This window comes from Chaetodon trifascialis, chromosome 10 (assembly GCF_039877785.1).
Source record: "Chaetodon trifascialis isolate fChaTrf1 chromosome 10, fChaTrf1.hap1, whole genome shotgun sequence".
NCBI lineage: Eukaryota > Metazoa > Chordata > Actinopteri > Chaetodontiformes > Chaetodontidae > Chaetodon > Chaetodon trifascialis.
This window is the reverse complement of record NC_092065.1, coordinates 2,077,109-2,104,614: the sequence shown is the minus strand read 5'-3', so window position 1 is coordinate 2,104,614 and position 27,506 is coordinate 2,077,109. Positions and strand designations below refer to the sequence as shown.

General features: G+C 40.9%; 1 protein-coding gene across 1 annotated transcript in view; it reads right to left on the bottom strand.

Annotated features, from left to right (window-relative positions):
- LOC139337748 (solute carrier family 23 member 2) overlaps window positions 1–27,506 on the bottom strand; it is a 41,670-nt gene that overhangs the window by 10,822 nt on the left and 3,342 nt on the right. The window contains exons 2-8 of the mRNA XM_070972491.1: window positions 22,881–23,033; window positions 15,501–15,658; window positions 11,423–11,606; window positions 9,755–9,936; window positions 8,126–8,243; window positions 7,380–7,536; window positions 696–949 (exon numbers count right to left, since the gene is read on the bottom strand). Coding sequence (XP_070828592.1) covers window positions 696–949; window positions 7,380–7,536; window positions 8,126–8,243; window positions 9,755–9,936; window positions 11,423–11,606; window positions 15,501–15,658; window positions 22,881–23,033 — 1,206 coding nt within the window. The remainder of the gene's footprint in view (window positions 1–695; window positions 950–7,379; window positions 7,537–8,125; window positions 8,244–9,754; window positions 9,937–11,422; window positions 11,607–15,500; window positions 15,659–22,880; window positions 23,034–27,506) is intronic.

Sequence of the window (27,506 nt, the reverse complement as noted above, 5' to 3'; positions counted from 1 at the left end):
CTTAGCCAGAGAGACATTGATTGACCATAAATCTAAATTATTTCTGCATTCCACACGTCACTTAGTCTGCTCTTCACTTGGCACTTGGCATGCATCACACGTGCAGAAGAAACACAGTATGTCACATGAGTGAGTCCTTGCCGTGTGACTGAAGTCTGGAATCGTGAAACGTGAAATGGAAAATAATTATAATTCTATAGTTGTATAGTATTATAACACACCTTTGAAGGTTATTATAATGTTCTGGAACATTATGGAAGACCACAGCAGAGATTCTTCCATGGGGAAGGGCTGACAGGAAGTTAACCAACCCAGCACTCTGCTAGACCTTAAAAGTCTGCATGCAGACTTCGTCTTTCAAGATACAGTGAATAGTTCCTCTTGTAATTGCTTTAAACTTATTGTGAATGTAACTCTGTGGTTCACTCGCAGCTGTTTTAAGCCAGATAGACCCCTGTACTCTACCTACCCAGAGTCACATGGCTGGCAAAGTTAGCAACTAGCTAGTGAAGAAAGTGGAATAAATAGCAGCTAAAGTGCCTGATATATTTTTGAGGACGTGGCGGAGACAAAAACAGAAAGGAGAGAGAATTTTGGACATAAATTCGATAGAAACAGGACAGGATGTATAGATATGCAAATGTTTGCTGAAATATTGGCTTCTAAAACACAAGAGCAGGCTGTGTGATGTATACCTTGGTAATTCCAAGTGCGGCGATGTTCTGGCTGTAGGAGGTGGTGCCATTTCCAGTTCCCCACAGTGCTGCCAGGATACAGCCGATGCCCTCCACAGCGATGCCTCGGTTTATGGCGTGAGTCGGTGGAGGAGGGGCGCCGGACAAGCGAGCGCAAGCATAATAGTCACCAATTGATTCCATAGTAGATGCCAAGACGCCTGCCATCATACCCAACACTGAAGACACACTCACTGTGGGCATACCCCATTGTCCTGTATGTACAGAGCAGGCATACTTTAGTGTCATATACACTGGCTACAGACACACAAGTTTACACTGCATGGCAAGTATAACTTTATTTGTCCCCAGAGGGACAAGTAAAAGCACTAATAACACACAAGGCAATTAAATACACCATATAAAAAGAAATAAACTAGAGTACTGCAAGGCTGGGTTGTTGGGACACTGCCTTTCATGGTTGGGAGTTTAGTGGTGAAATGGTGGAGGGTCTGAAGAAGTGTTTGTTAATTTTGGCTACAGGATGTTAAAAGCAAGAACCTGAAAAAAAGGTCTGAAACTGTGCAGAGGCCAGTCTGAAAGGATGGATTGTGCTTTCTTTAATGACTCTTTATTTTAAAAATCTGTACCTTTAATACAACTGCAGACCTCAATCCGCTTTGTTAATGCATTTTTCTGTTTAGGATTGAGAGAGGTATGCTAATAGATAAAAATAGACAATTTACATAAAAGATTTACACTGCCTGGCCCCCCAAAAAAAAAAACATTCACCACCTGGATTTAACAGATGAAATGATGCACCCATCATGCCTAGTGCCTACTTCACAAGCCTGTGGGGGCAGTGCTATGATCTGGGGTTGCTGCAGTTGGTCAGGTCTATGTTATGGCTGTGTTCTCTTGTTTGTTTTTTGTTCTGCCTGTGTTTTCCCTCTCTCCCTCTCCCTCTCAGCAGTCTGAAGTGCGGCAGGGGTCTAGGCTGAGTTCCTCCGGCTGCGTCATTGAGACACACCTGAGTCGCATCAGCCCTCATCAGCGTGCGGCTTCTTAAGCCGGCTCCTCACTCACTTGCCAGATGATTCATTTGTGCAGGCCCTTCATGTCTCACCATACTTTGTTCTCTAGGCTGTTGCCACGCATTCGAGCTTATACAGCCAGTAACTTGCCTAGCCTTTTTGTATTCTCTAGTGTTCTCCCTGTGAAGGTGATTTTCTGTTGTTACTTCTTCTAGCAGTGTGATTCCCTTTCAAGGTGATTTTTTTGTCATCACTTTGCTTAGTTTGCTTAGATTTGTCTCTGTACTAGTCTTATTGGATCTTAGTGCTGCATTTGACACCATTGACCATGGCATCCTATTGCAGACACTGGAACACTTCATTGGCATTAAGGGAACTGCGCTAAGCTGGTTTAAATCCTACTTGTCAGATTGCTCTGTTTGTACGCGTTACTGATGACTCCTCTGTGCTCACTAAAGTCAGCTATGGAGTTCCGCAGGGTTCTGTGCTTGTACCAATTCTATTCACCTTATATATGCTTCCTTTAGGTAAGATTATCAGGAAGCACTCAATAAATTTTCATTGCTATGCAGATGATACCCAGCTATATTTATCAATGAAGCCGGAAGAAACCAGTCAGTTCAATAGACTACAAGCATGTCTTCATGACATAAAGACCTGGATGACCTGCAATTTTCTGATGCTAAACTCGGACAAAACTGAAGTTATAGTAGTAGGCCCTAAACATCTTAGAAAGTCACTTTCTTATGACATAGCAGCTATGGATGGCATTGCGCTGGCCTCCAGCACCACTGTAAAGAATCTGGGAGTTATCTTTGACCAAGACATGTCCTTTCACTCCCATGTAAAACAAATTTCAAGGACTGCCTTTTTTCACCTACGTAATATCGCAAAAATCAGGCATATTTTGTCTCAAAATGATGCAGAAAAACTAGTCCATGCATTCGTAACTTCCAGGCTGGATTACTGCAATTCTTTACTATCAGGCTGCCCAAATTCGATGCTGAATATTCTCCAGTTGCTCCAGAACGCTGCAGCACGTGTTCTGACAAAAACCAGGAAGAGAGTTCATATTTTTCCAATACTAGCCACTCTGCACTGGCTCCCTGTAAAGTTTAGAATAGAGTTTAAAATTCTCCTCCTTACTTACAAAGCCATAAATGGCCAGGCACCTTCTTATCTTAAAGAGCTCATAGTACCTTATTGCCCCACTCGAACACTGCGTTCCCAGAATGCTGGCTCAGGCTTGTCCTGGACCAGCCCCTAGTTATGCTGCTATAGGATTAGACTGTCGGGGGACCTCCAAAGATACACCGAGCTCCTCTGTCCTTCTGTCCCTCTGCATCTGCACGCTTTGCTCTCCCTCTCTCACCCAACCGGTTGAGGCAGATGGCCGCCCACCCAGAGTCTGGTTCTGCCCGAGGTTTTCTGCCTGTTAAAAGGAAGTTTTTCCTCGCCACTGTCGCCAAGTGCTTGCTCATGGGGGAATTGTTGGTTCTCTCTCTCGCTCTATATGGAAAGCGTCCTGAGACAACTTCTGTTGTGATTTGGCACTATACAAATAAAATTGAAATTGAAATTAAATTTTCGAGCGGCGCAGGCAGGCGCACGGCACATTTGGTATTTTGGTAAACCGTGGCGTACAGAGGTGCGCCAGGATGGGCGTTGCAGCGCAGTAGGGGGAGGTGTCGGCATAATGATCTGGCGCATTGGAATTTTCGACCATTTCGGTCTGCGCGTAAAAGTGCGTTGAAAGCTCGCCACTTCAGACCTGATTAACTCATCAGCACCAGCGGCGCAAGTGGATTTTTGGTAAACCGGCAGAATCGTGCACTCACGTCACCAACACCCCACAGGCAGGTTTCCACAGTGTCTGGCACTTCACTGCGATCAATTATTAGCAACAGCCGCAGTTCAATGCAACTATCTGAGTCAGCACATACAGTCAGACCTAAATTTATATATTTTGATCAGTATCTCATCTGACCACATCGAAAGCGCGTTCGGCAAGCGTAATGGTCACTCAACCTGACCGAATGTACACAGGTGAAACAGGGATGTTTGGTGATCTGTGACTTAAATTGCCTGGTGACAAACGTATGCCACTTTCCCCGGGTCGGCACATGACTCGTTCATCCTGGCGAATTCTAGCATCCCTAAAGTCTTTCAGGGGGACGCCCCTCTGGATGGGTGGCTGCTAGGTGATAACGGCTATCTACTGAAAACGTGGTTAATGATGCCATATATCACACCGTCAACAAGATGGCAGCGTGGTTTTAATGGTGTTTTCAGCAGTGCTCGTTCAGTCATGGAACGCACACTGCGATCAATAATTAGCAACAGCCACGATTCAATGCAACTATCTGAGTCAGCACATACAGTCAGACCTATTTTGATCAGCATCTCATCTGACGACATCGCAAGCGCGTTCGGCACGCGTAATGGTCACTCACCCTGACCAAATGTACACAGGTGAAACAGGAATGCGAACTAATCGGTTAATGTTGCTGTGCTAACTAGAAACAGCCGTGGCATCCTACAGAGCATATATACTGCATCTATCTCAAAGCACTCGAGAGACAGAGAGAGACAGACACATGGAAAAAAGTGATGATCATTGTCCACTATTACCCATGTCATTTCATTCCAAATACTAATGTTATCATTGTAATGCTTAATGTTATCTGCAACGATGGAGTACATCATTGTTTTGAGGAGGAGGAGGAGGAGGAGGAGGCCGAGGATTTTCCATCTAAGGACCTCATATTTAGACATCAGAATCAGAATTCCTTTATTTATTCCTGAGGGGAAATTGTTTTTCTTGCAGTGCTCCTTACAAGAATAGAATTAGAATAAAATTAGAAAAGAAAGAAAAGAGAGAGAACTATATATATAAAAAGCAAATATAAAAACAAAATATTTATATTGAGAATATATATATATAAACAAAATATAGAACAGAATATAAATATCTCTCTCTCTCTCTCTCTCTCTCTCTCTCTCTCTCTCTCTCTCTCTCTCTCTCTAATACATGGATGGATGTCAGGAGATTTTCACGGAAAACGATCATTTTTAAAAACTCCAGCCAAAGTGGAAATTTCTGAAAACACCGGTTATGTGTTGGCGTGTAAACAGGGTTAAACAGCGTTTTAGGTTCCGAAATGTCACAACGTGACTGAAAATTAAACATCATGTGAGCGACCTATGTTTACACACACACCGCACATAGGTTTGGCATAGTTATAATGGAGCTTGATGGTGTATTTATCTGGGTTCATGTAAACAAAAACATTTTTGAAAACAATGTTGTGTGCACGATGTTATTTTTGAAAAAGGAGGGGCCAAAATATCCAGTTTCAAAAATACCCTGCTATGTATAAACGTAGGCTTTTCCAGCTTCCTCAGCTTCATGGCATCCCCATTGTCTTGGAGGATTTCCTGGCAGCCTCAGCAGGCAATTGGTTGACATGGAGGGTCATCAGCTAATTGAGATCACCTGGGCCCTTAGACTTTAAAAGCTGGCCCATATGTTTGCGTTACTTCTCCCGTCCTGGCATCCATCCTGTATCTTTGGCTTTTGTTTCGGTTTATGTTTTTTGTTAAACTTAGTCTAATAAATCATCCTTATTTTGTCTTTGTTTAATTCCCTCCCAGTCACATTCTCAGAGTCAGTTTGTTACAAGCTTAATATCAATCATATAGTGCCTGATCACTTGTACACTTCGACAATTTCCACATCCTGACAGTTAATTTTAGCGCTGAAAGATTTGGAGTGATAGCATCTAAAATATACATACATTTCACGTCACGTCATGGGACACTTCAGCAGGCTCACTATAACTGTATCATCTGAAAACTTAAACCTCACAATGTGATGGCTTTCCATACATTGGTGCGCAGGCTGTACAGGAGAGGTGATATTGTGAAGTCCATCTTGAATTTATGCCCAAATCCAACAATATTTTAAGGTTTGTTCCAGCTCTGGTTGACACAATAATGATATGTTCCACATGTTTTGAGGGCTAACAGACTACTACCGCATGACCTGAGAGGCTCAAAGGTTCATGTGTTCACATGGATTTATAGATGAGCGGTAGTACACATCTGCAAGAACAAAAGTCTAAATGACGCCATGCTGACTTTAAACAATCTTTCACGCAAACATCTGTGCAGATCAAAAATGATGTTAAGATTTTATGTTACATCTCTCAAGATTTTAACACAGTAAATTCATCACAGCAGTCGCAGTAGGAAAATCTAATTTTATAGATTATAAAATTCCTCAGACAAATGGCTTCACAAGGCTTTGCTCTTTTGCTCCAGCTATTTACCTCACAAACCAAACAGGTATGCCCAAAGGAATGGATTAAAAGTCTGATGACGTTCTTCTTGACATCATGGCTGAAATACTCACATATGTCTGTGAAACACATTTTCAGTTTAGAAGAAATTCTCATTGCCACAGTTACACATGTCCGGCTAGCTGAGGCCTCCCAGGTGTATTATTTAAAGGTCAAATGTAAACCTTACATGTACATGTAAATTCTTATGCATTCAACCATACAAGCATTTGATGAATAGGTCATCACACATGCCAGATTAGAAAGTGCTTTAAAAACTCAGCTGGCATGAGTTTTATTTATCCCTCAGCACTTTGCTGGGAATATTGTATAAATTGCTGCAGTCGTATGATATGTATTTTCTATATTATTGTCAAATTATTGTCCTCACAATATGTTGTGATGTGTCGAAGGAAGTATATTGTGGAATAATTAAAAGAATTTAACAGCTGGTCATTTTCATTCGCTCTAAGACAGTGGTTTCCTTGAGGTCCCCCTTGCCTGTGTCCAAGACAAGTCAGGCCCCCAATCCCAATTCCTGCCCACTTACACACACTAAATTTTAGTGCAGCTAGCGGCTAGCTGACCTGAAGGTTGCTTACACAAGTTCAGAGGTCAGAGGTAATAAATAGCTTGATAAATTTAAATGTGGACCAAAAATACGTTTTAATTTGGATTATACAGAGTTTTGATTATCCAATTGGATGTGTTATTGGGATTTTTTAAATTTAATGTGCACAGATATAATTTTGGTAACCTCACAACGTCAACGCATGCAAAATTGTGCGCACTCCCTGCGAAATCTCGGGTCCGCCCCAGTGGGGTTCCCCAGGTTGGGAACCACTGCTCTAAGAGATTCTGCAAGATGTTGGGGGATCACTACAAAGCAATTATGCAACGGTCAGCAAAGTCACATGTCCTCTGTTTGCATGTGACTGTTTGGATATTTGTCAAAACCAAAATTAAGGAGAGTCAGAACTCAGAAATTTATGATGACTTTTGACCATCAGGATACTTTGTTATAGCAGTAACTGACACATTGTTCCTGAAATGTTTTCATCCTCTAAAGCACTTTGCTTTGCTGTATAAATAAAGCTTATTATTATTATTATTAGACCTTTTGCAGCACTGGTACCCATAGTTATTGTAAAATGTATCCTGTATACAGATATACATATGCAAACAAGTTGCCCAGCCTCCCTAGTTACCATGTTGCAACTACTAAAATCACACTTTGTGAAATGCATCGACAAGTATTAACTGTGACCATGTTTGACCATTCATGTATCCAGGATCAAAAGCATGCTGTAAAAGTATATCTATGCAATTACCTGGGTAAGGCACGTGGAACCAAGGAGAGTTCGTCACAGCATTGAGGTTGATGTCGGTCCTCGCTGAGAAGCCGTACTCATCGGACTTTGAAGGAAGGACGTCAAAGATGGTCAGTAAGAAGCAGACCAGCCAGGCACCACACATCCCGAACAAAGCCTAGAATTTGTTATCACATATGGAGTATTTCAGTACATGTAAAACTGAATTTCATTCAGCATGAAACTTGCATAAGTTACTGGTGCAGGACTCTTGAAAGAGGATCAAACAACACTTCATTATTTTTGGCTGCTGTTAAATATAAAGAAATATATCTATTGATGGGAATAGGTATTAAAGTGCAAAATATATGGCTCTTTATCACAGTGTAAATAGCTTTGTATGCAAATATGTATCTGCTGAGTTGTGATTGACAGCAACCTCTGGAGGTTTGAGGCCATGCTTATCAGCTCTCACACTGACAAGGCATGTAACTGCACGCATTATCCTTAGATAAATAAAGGTTCTCAGCGTTTGCCCCTCACCACAGGCAATCTCTACCTGACAGGTAATGACTGTAGTCACAGTTAAGGGCTTAGAGATGGGGCTCACATCGTCCCCAAAATAACTGCCCATAAAAGACCCTCAACCCAAAACAGAAAATAAGAGCATACTTATACGAGGTTATAAACATGTTCCATGGAGCAAATCCGAAAATAAAAATGGGCTATTTGAAATGTGTAAGATCTGAATAGTGTTGGCAACTCACAGAAAAGAGTTTGAAGAGCGGATACTGGAAAACATTCCACTTCTTATCCTTGTAAGCTATCATTGGAACTTCGACTTTGCTGAGATACTGAGAGAACAGGAGGATCAGACCAACTGTTCTGTGGGAAAACAGAAGACAGGGCAAAATGTGTCACTGACAGTTGTTTCCCTGAAGGCCTGGCCCTCACAACTCTTTGTGTAATTACACTTAAGCATGGCAGACTTCCATACACCACAGTCAGGAAGAGGTCAGAGCAAAATGCACACATCATTTAAATGGCAAGCATGCCCATGTGATACTAATCATTGTTGAGAGGATTATGTGTAATAACAGTGAAAGTATAGTGAAAGTGGCCATGTGAATGTTGTTAAGTGCTTTACTCAGTTCCCTGCTTTTGAATGGAATTTCATGTTGCACATGAAGCACTTCATGCTGTGTATTAAAACACAGCACACTGTGCATGAAACACAGTTCAGGACTGATGAAAGTGTCATGGTGCATGTTATTTCAATGGGAAACTCTGCAGCTGAAAACGGTTCAAATAGACATATGGAGAGGAAAGTATGCGCTTAAACTAAAGAACACCAAATTCTAAGAAACCTTAATTTATTTTATGAAAGACCAGGACAAAGCCAGGAGGGTTTGCTGCAGTCAGGGGAGGGAGGTGCAGGGCATGATATCAGAGAAGGATGTCGGCAGGCGTATCTTCCTTTCATGAGCTGTGAGAATCTGGAACTACTTTAGCTTACTGACTTTTGCAGTATGTACTTGAACCTTAATCGTCCTCCAGCTTCAAATGATGATAAAGGATGTCAGCTCCTTTCTGATCATATTGGAAACTGACTTTCCCTGGCAGTTTGTCTTATGGCAGACTGAAAGAGTCTTAGTATTTTTTTGTGTGTGCTGGGAGAGCTGAATTACAACCACAAGATGCTAGTGTCTGCGCTCCAGTAAGCTGCTGGGTGGGGTTGGGGGAGCAGGGCACTGAGGCTAAGAAGGATATGACTGATTACCATCCATATATGGCACCAGGAGGTGGATGTGCTGAGCCTTTTAAAACCCACAAGGATCACTCTATGTAATGACTTTAGTCTGCATTATCTGGAGATGGCCGTGGTAAATGAAGGCAGATTTCATGGGGTTGGACACTGCAGGAGCAAAGGTAAACGAAAGGAGAGTACATGTCGAACTGTAAATTGCAGTAACTGTGGAGATTAGGTGGATTTAAATAGTGGAAAGATACTGAATGAATACTGACATTTGATTGCACAGAAACAAGGCAGTTGGAATTTACTAGAGTTACTCAGTTGGAGGAACTGAATGTATAGAAATTCTTGTCTTACTCTGTGGCATTTGTAAGACTAAAGTCTGTAATGCTCAAGTCAATCAGTCAAGTGTCGTAATTATTTCATTACTCCTCATGGGAGAGACACAATATTTTGGCCACAATACAGTTCAAAATCACCACAAAATACAGCTTCCAAAATGACAGTAGAGTAAATTAAACTCTCGCCAAAATTTCAAATTTCATGAAGGTAGGTTTTACTGCCAGGCTGCTAGGTCCGAGACAGGTGATGAGTCCCCAGGTCTCACAACATATTGGTCATATGTAAAACACCATCCACTTACAGAGCAGCTATTCCCCAGTGACCTCCACACTTCTTTCCAGCTTCGATGAACAGCGACAGGCCGATGAGGTTGATGGTGGGAGCAATAGCCAGCGGGCCAATGTATTTGAGCACGATGCCCACCAGCCCAGAAAACCCCAGGACGATCTGGAGCAGAGAGGACACTAGAATGGCTCCCTGGATCTGTGGATGGCAACAGGGACACAGCTGAGATACATGAACCAGGTTTTTGGTACTCAAGAGTGCATCATAGCATAGCAATAATGCTCCTGGAGGCATCTTAACTTGTGTTTCTTAAATAAAAACTTCCTTTAGTTCATTTCTGGACTTTCTAAGGGAAACAGTGAATGGTGAATTGACATCACATCATAGAAACAATATGAGCTTTTGGCCTCTAGCCCGTTCCAGTGTAAAAAGCAGTGACACATATATGTTGAGTCTTAAATTACAACAAAAGAGAATAAAAACCTGGGAGCTAGAAAAACCTGTTTCACCATCATAGATTCACAACTGCAGATGGATGATTCTCAGTCCGAGGTTTTTATGATGCTGGACACATCTCATCCTACACTGTCAGAATAATTCTGTAAGTCTTTCATTTCATCTGTTAGCTTCGACCAGACTTTCTGTACATTCACACAAAATTTTTGCATTTGAATGCAATTTTGGGGTCTAATCAAAGGTTTTGTGTTTTTACCCTGCATTTTCATGCAGTTTTTTTCCTTGTTTTATCTCGTTTGGCCTAAGCATACATATTTTTATCCAAATTTGTTTACACAAAATCTCAGCATTTCAACACAATTTCGACTGAAATCTGGAGGTTTCCACCCCTGTTGTACCCTTCCTGGTTCATGCCTTGCCTTTTTCTTTTTAAGGTTTTTCCCCACAATAACAGGTTGTTAGTTAATATTTGAGGGACATTTTGCTATTTAACAGTTTTTGAGTTTTGTAACAAGTTTCATTGTTGTTTCACATTTTATCATAGATTTCAGTCAGACCTAAATTTTGATCAGTATCTCATGTGACCACATCACAAGGCCGTTCGGCACACGTAATGGTCACTCAGCCTTACCAAATGTACACAGGTGAAACAGGGATGCAAACTAATCAATTAACATCGCTGTGCTAACCAGAAACAGCCGTGGCATCCTACAGAGCATATATACTGCATCTATTTCAGAGCACTCAAGAGACAGAGAGAGACAGACACATGGAAAAAACGTAAGTGATGATCGTGTCCGCTATTACCCACGTCATTTCATTCCAAATACAAATGTAATCATAGTAATGCTTAATGTTATCTACAAAGATGGAGTACATCATTGCTTTGAGGAGGATGAGGAGGAGGAGGAGGCCGAGGATATACCATCTAAGGACCTCATATTTAGACATCAGAATCAGAATCAGAAATCCTTTATTTATCCCCGAGGAAAAATTGTTTTTGTTGCAGTGCTCCTTACAAGAATAGAATTAGAATAAAATTAGAAAAGAAAGAGGAGAGAGAACTATATATATAAAAAGCAAATATAAAAACAAAATATTTATATTGAGAATATATATATATAAACAAAATATACCACAAAATATAGACCACAATATAAAACGAGATATATATATATATGTCTTCATCATTTCCCTTAAATCTGACTCAAGTGAATGTTTTACATACCTCTCTCATTCGTGACATCCAGACCTCATCAGAATTTTCCATTTGTAGCGGACTGGTGCCATTCTGAAGCTGCATGGACAGCATCACGGATGCTTTAGTGGCTGGACATTGCCACTTGGGCAAAGCGAGAATGGCCAGGGTTGGAGTGATGAAACTGAAGGTCCCACCCTGGAGGATTGGTAACCTGCAAGTCAGTACCATGTCGGTATTAAAGTCAGAGGTCAGGTCTCTGCAGACTAGGATGACCTGGATCTGTTTAAAGAAAGCCTGAAGGGAAAGTTGAGAATTTTAGTGAGCAGTTTGTTTACCACAGACTTGGGAGCCTCGTCAGTCCAGTCAGGAAGCAAAACAGTGCATTATTAGTGCAAGGACTGAGACAAATCCCAGAACTAATCTTAGTGATTTTTGAAAAATTATCTCATCTTGGATTTCCCAAAAGCTGCTCAAACCTGATACAAAATTTACAGTAAAATATAATGGTAATATGATAGTTTTAGAAATGGTCTCAGACCAATATCATACAGAGATTTAGGCTGTTAATCTAGAAAATGATGCAGCTTTGGTCACTTCCTACAGATTTAATTTCAACTTTGACTGCAGCAATTCTCCTGCAGGGTATTTTAGCAACATTTACAGTACACTGTGCTAATCCTGTCCTCTGCATGTTTGTCATTTTTCTGTGTATTTTTTGGTTTCCTGTGTGCAGTTTTTATGTCTCATCATAAAAGCATGCTGTCACAGCCTCTCATGTAGAACTCCAAGATAATATGCCCACATTTCAACATCTAATTGCCTGGAAGGAATTCACTGAATGTGAGAAGAGTTTTATATTCTCAGCTTAAACTTTGTTGTTAAAATTTAAATGGAAATACATGTCCCATGCCCATACATGTTCAAGCCCTGAAGGGGCATGACCCTGTTTGTACCAGTTTACTGTAATTACTAATAATGAATCTCATGGCTCAAATTACCATGAGATGAAATGACCTAGAAACATGAAAGTGGGTCCAGGAATCATATTTAAGGCCCAAAAATGCAATTTTGGAGGCACCAACCCCCACACATCACTGATTACGTCTACCTCAGTGTGCTCTGTAAATACGCCTTTTGGATTGTAAAAGTGTGCAGTAATAGATTTTCCGATATTTAGATTTTTTAAAAACACATTTTTGATCTCAGTTCCTAAACTGTAGGTCCAATTGGTACTAGATCATTATGGGACAGAGCTTAGCCAGTTTCATAAAACCTGTTGATTTCTTATTTGGCTTTCTAGATATTGAGGGTGGGGCTTAGCAGGGAAATGCCCATAACTCATTAATGATTTGGCCAATCATCATAAATGCCGGGGCATATCTTCAAGCCCTCTCTGGGAATAGACTTACTGAAGAATTTTGAGTCCATAGGGGGCACCAAAAATGCCAAAAATGTGTACCTCAAAACCCCGTGGACCAATTTTGGTGTCCATGCTCTTGGAATTATTGCAATTATTGCTCATAATTGAAGATGCCGTTGAGATGACATTAAATTCATGGTGACATCCTGTGCTATCACCTACATACACAAGCGTCATTCAAGTTCAGAGAAGGAGACAAATATCAGCACTTTGACTGTGCAAAAATGCTGCAGGCTCTGTGATGATCAAACAAGTGTGCGCTTGGTCTCCTTCTGTAAACAAATTTAACCTAGCTGAAGTGACTCCCTTGTGTGGCCTTATGAAACCCTGCAATGTTGTTTCCTGTGGCTCAGAAAATGACATGCAAGAGTTGCATGTTAGGATTGTGAGTAGTTCGCATAATGAACTAATTATTCACCAAAAACTGGAAATTGGTATAATTTTGCTTCTAGTTAACTTGTGGCTATCCTCCTCTGAGGACGTCTGAATGATGGACTGCATACTAATGCTGCTCTCAAAGAATATCTGGAAAAGGAATGTGAAAACCTTACAGGAAGGTTGTGCATATGTCACACCTTCATCACACTTTATTTTCTTTCAACTTCCTTTGACAGCAGCACTGCCTCCAGCAAAAGGTCCTGTACTTCTTTCCAGCTGACCACCATAATTACATGTCGTACATCACCTGGCACCTCAGGATGGTAAAGAAATTTTTTCCATCATTTCCCATGCCAATCATTCCCATCTTCCCCAGGCAGTGAAGGAAATGTACATAAATCAGAACATGCTAAAGAAACCAGAGGAGGAAGAAAATGCACATGTGGATGAAAATGAGAAGCAGAGATGGAAACATGGGGAGGAAAGTGAGAAAGATGAAAGCAGGAACAAAGGGATTGTGAGAAAACTGCGGAGGAGTTCCAGAGACCCTCTTGTCCCATGAAAGAGAATCACCAAATCCTGTACAAATCATGAATAGACAGGTGGCTCCAGACTCTGAACATGCAAAATGCTTCTCAGATTAGTGGACAGTAGATGATGCCAGATTTTTTCCATAGCACCACTGAGAAGAGAGTCATAATAGAGGTGAGAAAAGCTTTAAAGGCAAGCCCATCTACAACACGGGGGCCCTTCTGCTTGACTCTTAGCCGTGGGGCAGCATGCAAACACAGAGTGATGACATCTTCGTCTTGCTCGTGTACTGGGCTTGGAAGTCCATCGTTCCATCAGCAGGTGTGCATCCTCTGGGTGCAAACATTAACCAAGATCTGAAGAGTCATACTGATTGGTGTAAGTGGGCATGGCCTATCACATATTTGCTCATCATTATTCAATATGCCTTTGAGCAATGCTGATTAAAGTCAATTTCTGAATTGCTGCAGGCTTTGCAATGAGGAGGAAAGTGTGTGACTGGTCTTACTTCTTTAAACAGAATTAACGCCTGAAAGCCTCAAAGATGCTTGTTGCTGCTTGCAGCTTTAATTTTGGCCAATTGAGCTGTGTCCTTCTGTTGGGTGCAAAAGACCTTGAACCTGCAAATTGCTGCCTGTGGCAATTTTTTCTTTCCAGCAAAAGTATTTCTATGAACCTTTGTCTGTATGTGCGCATTTTTGTGCCTGTGTTCTCTTGTTTCACAAAACCCTTCATACCACAGTGTTGAAAGGTCCAATAGAAATAATGATTAACTTCCTCATTATTCAATGTCAGAGTGTTAATTGGGATCTCGTTTTTTGTCGCTTTAAGCTTTTGTCAAACTGTGTAGGTGGGGGACTCAAACAAAAGCGTCGGCTATTTGCTCAGGCTTACTGTTACAGCAGTGCTGAGGGCGGCAGGATGGTGTGTGTGAAGCCCTATGCTGTATTGTACTCTGTGTGTGTGTGTGTGTGTGTGTGTGTGTGTGTGTGTGTGTGTGTGTGTGTGTGTGTGTGTGTGTGTGTGTGTGTGTGTGTGTGTGTGTGTGTATGCATGCGGGGGAGGCAGTTGCACTGTGGTAAAGCATTGAGATTGATTCATCAGGTTCAGAAGTATTTTCTTACAAGTATCAAACAGATTGCAGGATTTTACATGCATATTATACAAATTTCAATATTCACATATTGAGGTGCAAAACTTTGGAGATCATAAGCAAAACTATTTCAGAACTTATCCTGAAGGGTAAATCTCATTTAGCCTGTGTCACGTAGAGGCTAGCACCAAACTGACTGACAGTTTAATTCCACATGAAACACCGCAGGGGTCTCAGCATGAGCTGAGTGGTAACTTCAGGCTCAGCATTGCTTTGGGTGGGCGTGAGGACTGTGAAACCATCTGCGAAGAGACTCATTCATCCAGGTCATGGTTATCCAAGTCAGGTTGAATCCTCCATTACTAAGACCACTGCTAAGAGGCAGTTTATGAGAGAAAAGTGCTTGACGACAGATGTATACTGTCCATAATCCTCTACAAAGTAAGATGTGACGCTTCCGCATCCTCAACATCACAGGGTGTGAAACATTGAGGGTTATTGTGTGTCAAATGGGTAATATAATAAGAGTTTCCCTCATATGTCATTTTTTCATATAGAGTTACAGTACTTAATTTCACACGTAAGCAGAACATTTTCCACCCACATGACATTTAACAACTTCTAAGTACTCCTTCGACATCTCTGGTACTTTCTGGTTCTCTGGAACAATAAAGGGTTGTTACCTGGTACCGACAGTTGTCTGCAGTAGCGTACATAACCCCGACACAAAGAATATGGTGGAGATGAGCTGGCTTTTCGCAACGTTGTTGTCCTTTATGCAGAGGGGCTCGGCCAGGATCAGCGGGACTGCGATGATGCCACCGAACGCCAGGATGTAATGCTGTCGGGGCAGATGTAAGATGTACAAAAAATGTTTTCTTCACACTAACTCAATTTTGACTTCTTGGTTTCCTCTGAACTTACCTAACTTACTGTGTTCCAGAACAACAAACTGAAAGGACTGGTGGAAAAATACAATGCTAAAATGCCTTGATAATAGTTAGCTAACAAAAAAATCCTGCATTTTCTATTATAAACTACAGAATAATACAAATCAAGCTGTTGTTTTAAACACTCAAGCATAATACCCCTCCAAATCTGACTTTTTGGCAAATAAGTGAGCTGCAGCAAATTTGGGTTTTGAATTTTATACCATTGATTTTCTCATGTTTTCTTCACATTTTAGGCTTTTACTGACAGGAGAGGTAAAGCAGAAACATAAGAAGTTGACATGCAACAAATGTTCCAAGATAAATAAAGAGGAAAGAGGTCATTGCCTAAATGCAATAACTCAAATCAACTGTCCTCCCTCCATGACTGATTAGCTGCCACCAAAGAACAGATGTCTCTTAATTTCTTCCATCCAAACCCTGATAAAACAGAAATTGTTTTCATTGGTTTCATTCTTTAACTTCTCCTCTGTGGCTGACCAGTTTATTGGTCCATTTAACTCTGATATCAAATACACTATCTCGAATCTCAGTATCACTTTTTACCAACATGTTACTGAACTTCTTCAGTCCTCTTTTTTCAGCTAAGAAATATTGCCATCAGACATATTCTGTCTTTGACAAATCTTGAACTCTTCAGCCACACTTTCATTCTCTCTTGCCTTAATTATTATATTTCTCTCTACATATGCCTCAGTCAAAAACAATCAGAATAAACTATAATAGGTTTAATATAGTAATAAGACCCTGTAGACTGCATTTAAACTTGCCTCCACTTATGTTTCTGATCTCTTCCCGTATTCTACTTCTCGATCACAAAAAGATTTTGTGCCTTGCTGTTTTTAGCCCCAACCCTCTGGAATCATCTTCCTCCATCTATCAGATCTGTTCATTCATTTTTATGTTTTAATGTGTGAAGCACTCTGTAACTGTGCTATATAAATGAAGCTGTGCTTAGTTACTTATCTAGTGTAGCTCAGCAGTAGCTCGGGCAGTGATAAGACTAAACATGGTGCACCATGCCAAATCACATTAGCTGACAGGGCGTGTTCTTAGTTTAAGTATGTCGAGTAAACCTGGGCACCCTCTGGCATGTTCATGCCCCAACAAGTCCTCCAACCTAAACAGCCAAACAGGTGTGCCATTGCCTTCTAAAGCAAGACCTATTAGTGTGTTTTAATACAGCACCCCTATCACCACAACATGGTTTGCCAGCACCTTTGCAAAAATGATACATAGGAATGTTTTCTCATGTACCACCTCTGTGGTTAAGGTTTCAGCTGGTTTAAGAACCTAAATCCAAGGTTTACCTTGTACATCTGCATAATATGACATTGAATTTAATGACCAGGAAACAAACACTGCCATTTGATTAAATGTCCGGAGCAATCTCAACAAAAACAAACATTATAAGCCTCTGAAAGGTACAATTGATTTAGTATTGGAACATGGTTCATGCAATATTTTGTCATTAATGCATCACTTACGATGGTTTAAAGTGCATGAGTAACTATATAAACATACAGTTTCCATTTCTTCTTAATTTAACAGTTCTGATAGAGATAGAGCAGTTAGCCTTTATATTTGTGTTGATAAATATAGCAATCATTTTGCACACAGGGTTATTTGACAAAGTAAGATATTCTCTTATATCTCTTATTTATGGGGGTATTTTCAAACTTACAACTCCCATAAGTCAGAGGAAGATGGCTAAGGTCAGTTTCATCACAGAAGAAACTGGGAGGAGGATTCCCTCAGGAACAACATAGTTACAATTAGGCATTGGCAGATGCCTTTATCCAAAGGGACGTATATGAATTCACACACCGATGGCACAGCATCTGGGGCAGTTTTGGGGTTCAGTATCTTGCCCAAGGATACTTCGGTATGTGGACTGCCAAGGCCAGGGATGAAACCATTGACCTCCTCACTGGTAGATGATCACCTTACCCCCTGAGCCACAGCTGCCCACAATACCACTTACAAGGCCTTACATCATCTCAAGTGACACAGATTGACAGAAGCTTTTGTGACTGCTGTATAAACCTCACTGTTTTTACAAATTAAATACACTGACATTCATACAGAGAAAAATCTTTGTGGATAAAAGTAAATGTCAAAGCTAGATGGTCAAAGCCCCTATCACTTTTACAAGCTGAATCTCACCATGTTTTAAGCATTTACAGCCAAGGTAAGTGTACAAAAAATATCACTGTGCTCTAAAAGAGATTTTTAACTATAGTAACAGGTAATAGTTTCCCAAAATCTACCAAATAATGAAGGGAGGCATGACTCAGAGACAGGAAAAGGTTATAAAATGGCAGATGTGACCTTTCATTAGTGAACAAAAACAATCTTTTTTGCATACTAACTTACGGTGGCCGCAAACGGCAAAACGCTGCGCTGACACTTCTTTGCGCCTGCCAAACAGCACTGAGTGGAGCGGGTGACCTGTCCAAGACAGCGGCCCCAAGGCTCATCAGCGCCAATAGGCAGTAGCGGTCGATGCAGCGTCTACTCTTTATATCTCTATGGTCTGGTCCTACAGGACTGGTCCATCCCTCAGGTCGAGTCCCTCTCATGGCCTGGCCCACTTCCTTTTGTGGAGTGAATTTGCAGCATTTGTCTCTCGCAGTTGTTTTGGGGTTGTGTGTGTTTTGATATTTGCAGCATTTTTCTTTCGCATTGGTTTTGTGTGTTTGTAAGTTATTGCTTCTGCTTCGTTTCTGTGTTTCTGTTTTTCTCTTGCAGTGTTTTTCTGTTGCATTTGTTTTAGGTGTTTGTGTGTTTTTGGCTTTGCATCAATCCTGTGTTTGCAGCGTTTTGTGGCGCATTTGCCTTTGTCATCCACAGTACTAACTAGTGCTGTCAATGGATTAAAATATTTAATCGCGATTAATCTCATGAATGTCATAGTTAACTCACGATTAATTGCAAATTAATCGCACATTTTTATCTATTCTAAATGTCAGGGCATTCAATCAATCGCAACAGGACTTTGTCAGTTTGTCTTGGAAGACATTTCGCCTCTCATCCGAGCAGGCTTCATCAGTTCATGTGCACCAGACTAGATAGGACAGCTCTAGTCTAATGAAATGGTGTTAGGTTCAAGTATTTATCCTCTGAGTGAGGCCAACCCCCAAAACCAAGGATGGTATCACTCTATTGTGAGGCAAACGATCCCATATTAAGGCGGGGTAGGGTGCGACCCTTGGGTGTCAACGACAGTCGTCTGCCTTGTTAGTGTCCCATTCTTGTCATTGGGAGGCTCCTTGAGCCATGTGTGAATGGCTTTGTTGTCTATATTCAGAGGCTAAGTTTTTGAATCTCTTTGGAAGAGATGAAAGGACAGCATTGTATGTGGGAGATAGGTGGTGTCTCAGACCTCCCCCTCTGTTCAGAGACGGTTTTTCAACTTTGACATAGATGGCTTCTCTCACTCCTCTTTCAAACTATCTGTCTTCTCTGTCCAGAAAATGCACATTTTTATCCTCAAAGGAGTGTGCTTCCTCCTTGAGATGCAGGTAAACAGCTGAGTCCAGACCTGAAGAGTTAGCTCTTCTGTGTTGTGCCATGCGTCTGCTCAGTGGCTGTTTTGTTTCCCCAATATATAAGTCTGTGCATTCCTCACTGCACTGGACTGCATACACCAGATTGTTCTTCCGAGTGTGAGGTGTCCGGTCTTTGGGGTGCACCAGCCTTTGTCTGAGAGTGTTCCCAGGTTTGAAATGTACCGGGATGTTGTGTTTGTTAAAGATTCGCCTGAGTTTCTCTGATACACCAGACACATACTGTATGGAATGACAATGTTATGCCGTCGTTGTCATTGTGCTGCCGTGTTCCGCGCATGCGCTGTTCAGTGGCGTCTGTCACAGACACAGACTCGGCTTGTAAACGGTAGTTAATAAATACTATTTTATTCTCATTTATTTTTAATCACTAGCCCATATATTGTAAATGTGATTTAAAAATAACAATAAATATACATATGTATATATATTATTAATCCGATACCTGATAGGGACATAACGTCCGATCCGATCGAGTCTGCAGTCACGTGCTTGGCCCCGATTTCCGATCATGTGATCGGATCGGGACAACCCTACTTTTAACCAAGTGTACAGTAAGTGTATGTGCCACATAGTGTGGTCATTGGGTGGCGAGGTGCTGGAAATAATTACCGAACCTTCAAGAAGAATCATGGTCTAATCAAATGCAGGGGGGCAAACAAGCTGATAACTCTGGAAACGTGGCCTCCAACACTCAGATGAGGCAGCTAATGAAGTGTGCTGCCTGTGTAACAGTTCAGCAGATTTGAATCCATTGATATTTATTGACATCAATAATACAATGTTGCTGTTGTGACTCTGAGGTGACCCACATGACATGGGCACATGTGGTCTATTGACACCGTTTCAGTCAACTGCTGCTCTTACATTTTTGTACTGTTTCAGAGAGAGTTCTCAAAGTGCCCTGTGAAACACGCCTGCCCTCGAGGTCTGAGGTAGTTTCAGTGGGATGTTTTGGTCATTTTTCTTCCTTTCAACAACAATACAAATGCCTATCAACATGATACCAACAACAAAAAGAAGAAAACACATGGCAATGAACAATGTTTGACTGCTTGGCTGCTAACTTGCGTAGCTTCAGTCTAAAAATATCAGTATCAGTCATAAAAAAAAAAAAAAGTTTAATTAGCGGGGCAGTCCCAGTAATATAGTAACAGATAGAGGGTCATCATGTTTCTGAATAAAGTTAAGGCTGCAGCTTATATTTATTTGAATTATCGATTAATTCCAGATTTGTTTTTGATTGTATTTGAAGCACAAAATGTCAATAAATAATGAGCCAAATTGCAATTTCCCAGAGTTCAAGCTGCCATCGTAAAATGCCTTGTTTTGTTCAACCAACAAGCCCCAAACAAAGTTTATTATCATAGAAAACCAGCAAAACATTTGAGAAGCCTGAAGTTTGGACATTTTACCAAAATGCTAAATAAAATCAATATATGTATACTTTTAAACAACATAATCACTCAGCAGAGCATTGCTTTGGTGGCTGGAGACCACGCAGTCCTTTTCCTGGAAGTCATGATACTGATATTTGGCAAGCAAAGTAAAAACAGTGGCATGTCAACAAGAGGCACGAGGGGCAGTAAATTGAAAAGTCAGACAGAGATAATAATCCCTCTGGTGAGGTGGGTTTTTGTCACAATATAAGTGATGGATCCAATTTGGAGGGACAAATCTCTTAAAATGGACAATTAACCTTCCCTTCTTCCCCATTTTTCTCACATTTACAAGCTGATCTTTCAGTTAGGGAATTGCCATGACACTCACTGTCACTGTCTTTCAACAGCTCTCGGCTGGAAGTAATAAACATCAAGCAAGATATGTTGAGAAATGGCACACACACTTCAAACACAGTGCGTTCTTTGCTTTTCCTTTGTCTGTGGCTCAGCCTGAGGTCTTTAATGCACAGGAAAACTGAAAATATTACACCCTAAAAATATCCAAATTGCAGAATTATGACCAACAAGTCAGAGTTTATCCATTTTGCAGAGCTTCCTTGAAAATAATTTTACTGCATGATTCAAATGTCAAGGCTGTTCTACTTTGGAATAAGACTCATGGCTTTGCAGTCTTCTAATTTTCTTGTCTAAGCTTGAACACCAATACGACTTCATACAACTTTCCATCACCTACTTTTTCTTACATTACCCTGTGTATTAGATTCTCTCCATCTCTCACGTTAGATATCCACCTATAATAAACCACCTCTGAAACAGGTTTCCTTCTCCAACATGATCGGTGTGTGTGTGTTTCCCCTTCCCTTTCCCCAGTGTAGATTGTGTGTTATTTATTTTCCCCCTGTCTGTGTAGCTGGGTGTGTCTCTACACCTGGCCAGCTCCGCCTTCCCCGGAGCGCACCTGATGCACATGATGCTGATTAGGCACAGGTTAAAAGGAGAGTGCCCTCTCCTACCTGTTGCTGGATTGTTCCAGACTCCTTCCTCCCGAGTCCTATATCCTGGCATGATCGTGTGTTCAGTATTGTGAGTACTCACTCTCTTTCTCCTCCACTCGTGAGTGTGCTAATGTTCCTCTTATATACCACCACTGAAGGTGTGTCTCTCTGTTTCAGTTGTCTGCCTGCCGCGTCCTCGTGTGCCTTGCCTCAGACCCGTCACTACGTACTGAATGTATTAAATGCATCGGCATTTTTATGTGTGTTTTCCAGCATACTTTTTATGTTGTCCTCTGCCCGGGATCTCCAAAAGACATTTCGTCTCCTCTTCGCTCCATATTGAGCCACGACCCATTTTAAACCGATGGTCTGATAACGTGCTGCTAATTACCGCACTAATCAAAACAATATTTCCCATAATGCCCGCAGCAACGGGAGCCTGTTGCATCCAAAAACATATAATTTTTAGGACTGGGTCGGACCGAGCACGGCCGCTTTCACATATCAAGCGAACTGCACCAGGGTTTGTTTGGAAGCGAACTGAGACCACCTCTCCGGCTGGGTCTCGGTCCAGCTGTTTGGTCCGCACCAGAGTTCGATGGTTTTTATTCACACCAGCCCAAAAGGTCCACACCAACGATTTTTTGGTTTGGTTTGAACCAAACAAGGCAGATGTGAATACACCCTAAAACAAAGGTGCAAACCATAACAGTTTTTTCAAGTAGTTGCTCGATATGCTACAAGTGTATCATATTCACTATACTTATCTACAGTCCAATCAACTCTATTATACGAACATCAGACAAAATACAATAACTCAAAAATTAAGATACACAAGAGGCATTTTTGAAATGCTCTGTTAGCAATGAGCTAGCTGATTGAAACCTCTAGCAGCTAAGTTAAAGAGGCGAATCTTTTTTTCTCAGGAGTTGTTGGAGGCCAAACGGAGCTAATACAAGAGTGAATATTGGACGCACATTCATCAGGTGGACAGAAACATGATGGCATTTGAATGCTAATGCTGCAGTTTAGTTGTAGCAGCTTAACAAAGCCATGATTTGTCAGAGCTTTGTGTCTGTCAGTTTGGATGACAACAATAACACGTCTGTTACAAAGACCACTGAAACAGCTATGAGCTTGATTTACCTGGAAGCCGAGCAGAATGCAGAGGTACCATGGCGGCCTGTCATTGAGGGAGTAAACCAAATCTCTACACTTGTCCACAGTCTCCTCCAGGGCCTCTGTGTGTGGCTCCCCAGTTTCAACTGTCAGCTGGGGTTGTTCATCGCTCTCTTTGCTCTTGGGAAAAAAAAGCACAGCAAAGGCAGACAATCAATCATTCATCAGTTTCATTTATCCAAGCAACATCAAATAAAAAACAATATTCTCTTTAATTCCATCCAGACTGTTTGGACACCATTTCCCAGAATCTTCCGACAACATAGTCTTACCTTAAATCAACATTGCATTGTACATACCAGAGATTCTCACAGGGCCAAAGGTTTCGTAATGGTTTTGCTTTTTCTTGAAACTGAGGGTAGTTCTGAGATCTGCACTTTAATCTGGAGTTGTTGGTTTAGTTTAGTTCTGTTGATGCAGTAATACTCAGCACAAGCAATGGAATTACTGAGTTATGGCATGTGGAACTCCCACAGGGGCTATAATGGAGGGCAGTTGGGGTGAGCAACATACTTCCTCCCAAATCCTATCAAGGTGCTACTCCCACACCACATTTCTGACCCTTGACAGCTATATAAACATACATAAAATGTTAAGTATTTTTTTTGACAACAGTAACTTTTATTCCACTACAACATCCCCCTCCACTGACACAGGGGCAATGAGTTTTCTGGGTTCGGGTCTAACATACCGCAAACCATAGGATTCATATAAAACCTTGAGAATGTGTTTGGAAAGCTGTCAAACTGAAGACAACTATATCTGCAGCTAGTGCCCAAGTGGTTACACAGTGATGATAGTTCATACTTCCGTCCTGCATTGTATTGATTACATGTTTAGATTTGAATGCGCGCTTGCAGATATAGATATGCATGAAGATGAATGTTATCCATTTGAATTTACTTGAATACAGCATAAAAACTCAACACAGCTGCCAAGAACCTTCATTTAAACCTTGTATTTGTATATGCTTGTAGCATGTTTCAATGATTTTGGTGGGAGGCATGATTACTATGAAAATGTAACATTATCAGGGAAAGTTGATATGCTGCTTTAAACTCATGCATATGTAGGAAAGAAGTGTACATTGAGTGTGCATTCCTGTATGCCGCAAAGGAAATGAGCCATATTTGTGAATTTTCAAATCCTGCACTGCACGTGTCTGTGATTGCCATCTGTTTATATTTACACAGCAAATCATGTTGTTAACTTTCTTTATGAGGCAAATCTGGGATTGGGCAAGATCTTATCCTGACAAAAAGCTGAGCAACAAACACATAACTATAAAAGCATTTTATTTGTACGTCCATGTTGTAAGAGAGTCTGAACATGTCTGTCAAACTGACTGCAAGCACGGCAACCGCATCAGCATTTACATTCAGATTTGTAGCATGAATACGGTATGTGGAACGGTATGTGGGGCTCAGTCTTGTATGTACTGTACGTTAACAAAGATGTATGTGTGTTTGCTGTCCATGTATGTCCTATCTCATCTTGTGGTCATGGTGGGAAATCAGCTTCTCCCGCAAACCAACTTGTTATTCTGCAGATTAATCTAAATTACAACAGCAAACAAACTATCAGTAGTGTGAAAAACAGGTCTCTGTTGAAAAGGAAGTTGTACTCAGGTTTAACAAGCAGGGAAAACTTAACCTCCTTCATCCAATCATGTGTTCACAAAGTGGTGAACCTCTCTCCATCCTCGCTTGTGATCGACTGAGCCGTTCCAGGATGCCCTTTTCATACCCAATCGTTATACTATCACCTGTTACCAGTTAACCTGTTTACCTGTGGAATGTTCCAAACAGGTGTTTTTGGAGCATTCCACATCTTTCCCAGTCTATATTGCCTTTGTACTGTTTTCAGTTGAGTAGATGTCAAAAAGGATTAGCAAATTACCTCATCCCTTCTACTTTGTTGTCATGTAAATCATTTAGGTGAGCTCAAGCCAAGACAAATCAACTAAACTGAGAAGATAAATGTATATCAGGTGTGGTCCTCTGGTCTTCAGTTATGTAACACTGAAAGCTCTGGCTCAATATAATGACAGTAAGTCTCAGTAAGAGTTGCAAATGCAACACACAAAAAGCAGTTTTATACATATATGTGATGATTTGTCAATAAAGCATATCCATAGTGTTCACAACAGGGACAGCCTCTGCATTATGTGGAAAAGACAGTTTGCAGTGAAGCTGCCAAAATAAAAACCATGATACTTTCTAGTGCTATGTAAAGACTCATACGTTGTCTTTGGTTAAAAAAAGCCCTTCCCTCCCACATGTCCCTGTCCAACAATTTGTGCAACCAAGGACAGCAATTATGTCTCCACACACACAAATGCAATCAAATCCATATGTGCCACACATTCAGCCAACGCAAAATTTCGTTTTCAAAGGCAAATATTAAAGTGACATAAATATATTGAACTGCAATTTCATGACATCCAAATACCTGACATTTGTTTGGCATTTGTTAGTGGACCATGAAAACAAAGGCATTATTCTCAGTGAAGCATTAAACCCCAAATCCGCCAGTCTATTCCAAAAAATATAAAAAGGAATCACATCCCATGTTATAAAGTTGAGGAGGACAAAATATTTACATTCCTCTCGCTTATTTTGCATCTGCATTTTGGTGCTGAGCCTTCATTACAATGTTTTAAGTAGAATGACTCAATTTGGCAACACTCACAAGGGCGGAGTTAAGATAAAGCAGGGAGCTGGAGCCAATTATTTGAGATGATCTTAAAGAATGATGCTATGAATGATGTGATCCCAGCTTCGAATCACTTATTATTGGCCACCATGTGAGTATTTGCCTTTGGTTTCACCACAGGCTTTAAGACATGCCATAAAACTAACATACAATAATATATACACAAAAGAGGAGATGATAAACGCAAGAAAGGGATGTCAGCTACTCTGCCCTTCTGAGTATTACCAAACTGAACATTACTTCAAACGCTCTGATGATGACACTTAAGTGTTTTTCTATTGGTTTTATAAAAGTACATCTGTCCCATCTGACAACTAAAGCTTACTTCTCTCTTAAGGTTAGAGAGATCCGTGATGGACAGGAAGCCTGTTGTCTGTTCTGGGTTTTTCATCCTTTGGGGAATAGTTGCAGGTGAAGATGGCAGATGTGAGCCTGACATGTATCAATGATTCTTGATACAAAGTGACTTTTAGGGCTACGTGATATGTGAGACTAGGAGCAAAGAGGTCAACACCTTCTAAAAACAGGACACATGGGACTCATCAATTTCCTGTGTTTATACAAACACTTCTGAGGATGCAGCTGTTTGAAGTGTCTGATTAGGTGGTTGCATAAAGTGTGCTTTATCCCTTCAAAGTTAATAAGTGAATGCATGTGGCCAATACATAGTGAAAAAACAGCAATCACAATAAGATACCATAAACTGCCCCCCTTTGTTGTGCTGTTTCCAGCATTACAAATTTGCATGAACAGCCAATTAACAGATGCCTCCCGAGACCCATGAGTTGTCTTCAAATGCAAAGAGGTCAGCTCCCTTCTAACACAGTCCACATGGAACCGATCAGATTCCAGAGCATTTGTTAAAACTCTTTTGAGAATGTGTTTGAAGTGTAAGCAAGTCAGTAGAATTGTATAAATCGTGACCTGGGCATTCTGGGAGATGTTTCAAAGCTGGAAGAGGAGGGAGCTCAGGCAGAGACCTATCAGATGACGTTGAAAGGTGTAACAAATGCCACAGGAATCTTTTTTCCAATCTGTCTGTTGATCTTTTTGCTAAAATACTTGTTATTCATAATTATTCAAATTAAAATGTATGAAAATACATTGAAATTCACAATAATATAGAAGTTGTAGGAATAAGGGGAGAAGATGGCCTGATTCTCCTAAAGTGTGCGAGTACTTTCAGCCCTGCATATAAAATCAAACCATCCATCTGTCTGTTTTGTATCAAGACTGTAGACTGTAGCATCATCCCTCTGGACGTTACAGTTATGACACACGAGATCCAGCACACAAGATAACATCCACAATAAATTGAAACCACATGCTCTAACATTTGCTCTCAAGCTAGTGGTCAGTCAAACGGGCACCTCGGCCTTGCAGCTGAGTCGCACAAGAGTCACATGATGCAGACAGACCATGCAAAGACAGGCCGTCTGGATCACGTCTCATCTTGTTTTGATTCACTCTCTCATCTCAAAGGTTTCAGCCAGTGGTTTAGCTTCAGTGATTACGTGGCCATTCGGTTCCATCTAGTGGTTATCGACCAGTAACCACAGGAAAGAAGGTGACTGGGGAGGTCCACAAAACCACAACAAACCAGCAAATGAAGGGAGTTTTCTCACTTTCTGCAATATCTAGATATTCTGGATGGTCGTGTCCTGGTTTTATTAGTCTAAGTTTGGAGATATTACCTCTGTAAGTTGTTGATGATTTTGTTTTCTTTTTTAAAAGAAATCTCTTATGTAAGTGAGAAATATCAGTGACCTGGACAATCCAAAGACCTGTTTGTAATCAGGTTAAACTTTATGTGGAATAAGATCCACCTCAGGTTTATTTGTGTGGCAGCAAAGGGACAGATATCAGTAGGTCTAAGGC